The 3,499-nt window shown below is 25.4% G+C and overlaps 1 protein-coding gene across 1 annotated transcript; it reads left to right on the top strand.

Annotated features, from left to right (window-relative positions):
* The first annotated feature begins 1,085 nt into the window (after positions 1-1,085).
* Positions 1,086-3,110, top strand: LOC132940522 (protein mono-ADP-ribosyltransferase PARP12-like). Its single transcript, XM_061008181.1, has 4 exons — positions 1,086-1,102; positions 2,010-2,127; positions 2,575-2,830; positions 2,938-3,110. Exons 1-4 carry the CDS (start codon positions 1,086-1,088, stop codon positions 3,108-3,110), a joined length of 564 nt encoding a protein of 187 aa, XP_060864164.1.
* The last annotated feature ends 389 nt before the right edge of the window (positions 3,111-3,499 follow it).

Raw genomic sequence — 3,499 nt, 5'->3', positions numbered from 1 at the left:
ATGTTTGACCTCAGAACACGTTAGTGACTGTGACCGACGACACCAGGCTATAATGAGTATCTAAATTGTATCGATTTAGTACATTATATGGCCTATATGGTTGGTTTTGAGCCTGGATTATAGATCATTTAAACCTACTTATGTACATGAAAAAGTAGATTTAGACTCTTTTGGTTTAGAGATTGCATGAAACCGTGAAAGGAAACAAAACGTAAAATAAGTTGAAATGTTATAAAAATATAAAATCGATTGATATAATAATATTTTTTTACCGTTGTATTATGCATTTCCAGATAGATATAATAAATAAATCAAAATAATAAAATATAGAACAACAGTTACCTATAATACGACTATACGAGTATTAAGGAATTTGATGTCGAATCTAAACCTAATTATCCATTTTAAATTAACAATAGATGAATACTTTATACTGTTTAATTTGTGTTACCTAGGCTTAATGGCTATATGTACATTTTGTTTCTATGATACCTATCTACACATTGAGTGATTGAAAAAACTAAAATGAAGATCATTATTTTTTTTTAAAATGAATTTGATACTTTTGTTAACTGTTCATTACACAAACTAGTAATACAATTAAAAAATCTTAAAACATAATACCTATGTATATTATTTGTTATGATGTTTACTTGAGATTGTTCATTCCACTTTTAGACTATTTTTAAATTCTCTATTCATTTATTTCTATTTTACTGCTAAAAATTCTTCAATTTTACTTTTTGAAATCAAATTTAAAGGGAAGTGTGTCAATATTTGAAATATAAGTTATTCAACAATATAAATATTAAGTTTTCAGATTTTTTTTTACATTATACTTGTTTTATTGGTACAGTGGACAAAAAATACCGAATGCTCTTAAGTAAAAGTTAACACTGAACACGATTTAAATGTTTCAATTATTATACAATGTGTATCATAGAAACAGCATTTACATAAATAACACAATTAAACTGCATTGATATAAAATCAATAAAATTATTAAATTTTAAATTTATCTAAATTTTTAGATATTTCTAAACGTATTGTTACAAGCTACCCAATATCCCACACCATAAATAATTATGTCTTTACAACATATGTGAGTACCTATACTATATAATTTATTACTTATTAATTTTCATAATATATTATAATCAAACCATCTTAGTTTCATATGGAAATCTTGATTAAATCTATTTGTCACCAAAGAAAATCGGTATATGTGAATATAGCATTTTAAAAAAGTAATTTTTAGTAATTTTTAGTAACTATCAAGTAATTATAGGTCGCGAAAGAGGGAGGTTGCAGCTCTGTTGTACAAGTATACTTGTCTATAGGCTTCGAGTGTACATGGTAAAGGATGATATATTAAATTTGAATTCAGTGATTAAACACTGCATACAAACAATGTATGGTTTTGACAAATGTTGTGAACATTTAAACTTCAAACGTTTTTAAATTGCACTTGTATATTTTTGATATTTTTATTTTTGTACTAGTAGGAAAATTTAAATATATGTTGTATTAAATGTTTAAAATTGTTGACCAAGTATACAAATTAGTGAAATTTTTATAAACATTTAAAGAAAAAACAACTAAAAAAGTAAAAATGTATAACGCCCATAAGTAGCTTAAAATTAGTCTAAAATCTAAATACTTTTAAAATCCTATTAGGTATAGAAAATTATAATTTAAGACTTAAGTAATATAATGGAATGTTTCAAGTTCAAACGGTTAATATTTATTGAATAATAATAATAAAAAAAAAAACAAAAATAGTTAGAAATTAAATTGTTTCTATTCGTTTGAGCATCCATATTCAGCTATTTCGTTAAACTTATTTTATTAAAACTTGTTCAAATGCCAACATACAGACTTATTATCTTTCCATAAGCCCTGCGCCCCTGCCATAATACATAATGTTTAATAATATTATATTTATATAGTAATACAGACTACCTATTATATATATATTATATAAATAATATTATTCATTACATTTTAAGACGTTTTTCTGAATCAAAAATATTGAGAAATATTTATACAAGAGAACTTCTTGAAGACTATGATAACTACGGATATTCCGAAAATTCATTTTTTACCAAGATTGAAAATAATTTTATGGTAAGCTTCAACTAATTTTAATTATATTATTATACATCATAATTCATAAAACAACTGGAACGTTAAATAATTAAAGAGTAATAAATTTCACTGTTTGTTAAACCAAAATTTTGGTCGAGTCTCGAGATATTTTAAATAGATATAATACATTTTAAATGGGGATTATTTTAATGTGTGTCACTGAATGGAATTTAAAATAAAATCAGATTAATTTATAGTTAGTTTAGTTAGGTTTGATAAAAAAAAAATACAAAAATTATAACCAAATTACTTTCTCAAAAAAAAATATATATATATATATATATTTATACATACAATTTACAAATATTGGCTAGTCAATAGATCAACTTGAAAAAAATCTCCTCTCGTTCAATAACTAATAATGATGATAATAATAATAATAATGATAATATTGGTAGCGTAATTATATACCTATCTAAATTATAGATTTTAAAAGTACAAAAAATTAATAACGCACATCTGTATGGCTTATACCTATTGCATAAGGAAGAGATGCAACTAGACAATAGCATTGGTGACGTAAGAGAGGAAACATTGTTTCACGCAACATCCGTAAATAATGCGATAAGTATTGCACGCAACAATATTGACTGGCGATTGACAGGGCGAACAAGATTTGGAAAAGGTGCGTGTTTTTCACCGAGTGCACCTTATGCACATAAATATGCGGGAAGGAAGGGAGGTAAATAAACTATTCACAATGACCAATGCGGCCAATATATTCACATATTTTAGAACATTTGAAAGGTACTTTGATTAATACATATTGCAATCTTTGCATGATTTTAGCATTTCTTATTGTGAAAGTGCTTGTGAGAAAAATAGAAACAACAGGCATTAATTACGGCCTAGAAATACCATCGACCAACGATATTGACACTACACTAGGGAACTATGGAAACGTTTATGTAAAGTATGACGATCATACTTTTCTTCCGGAGTATATTGTCCATTATTCCTAAGACATACATATACAAGTATTGACGTTTTTGATTTAAAAGCGACGCACACACGAACATTTTAATTGGATTTATAAAATCAAAACTATAATAGTGAATTATTTGAATATACATTGATTTTAGCTAATTATAATTGAAAGTTTTAAAGAACTCCATCTAGTGGCCCTATTCTAGATGTACTGTAATAGGTTAACATATTATAACAGTTTTAACTTTTTGTAGGTTTGGTACATTTTAACTCCTTTGATCCTAATAATGGTAAAATGTAACCCATATTATAATAAAATTGTGGAAAATCAATAGTAACCGTGAGTCTATTATTCTATTTTAAAATTTTAAAATAAAATCTGACACACATGAAAACAATAATGGAAAAATATCTTATTTGTTAC

Source organism: Metopolophium dirhodum, chromosome 3 (genome assembly GCF_019925205.1).
Source record: "Metopolophium dirhodum isolate CAU chromosome 3, ASM1992520v1, whole genome shotgun sequence".
Taxonomy (NCBI): domain Eukaryota; kingdom Metazoa; phylum Arthropoda; class Insecta; order Hemiptera; family Aphididae; genus Metopolophium; species Metopolophium dirhodum.
This window is presented reverse-complemented; position numbering and strand designations above follow the sequence as displayed.

What these genes read in the sequence shown, in the direction of transcription:
- LOC132940522 (XM_061008181.1), top strand. An exon ending in AGATTGAAAATAATTTTATG is followed by an intron (nt 2,128 to 2,574) that starts GTAAGCTTCAAC and finishes TCTAAATTATAG; the next exon opens with ATTTTAAAAGTACAAAAAAT. An exon ending in ATATGCGGGAAGGAAGGGAG is followed by an intron (nt 2,831 to 2,937) that starts GTAAATAAACTA and finishes GCATGATTTTAG; the next exon opens with CATTTCTTATTGTGAAAGTG.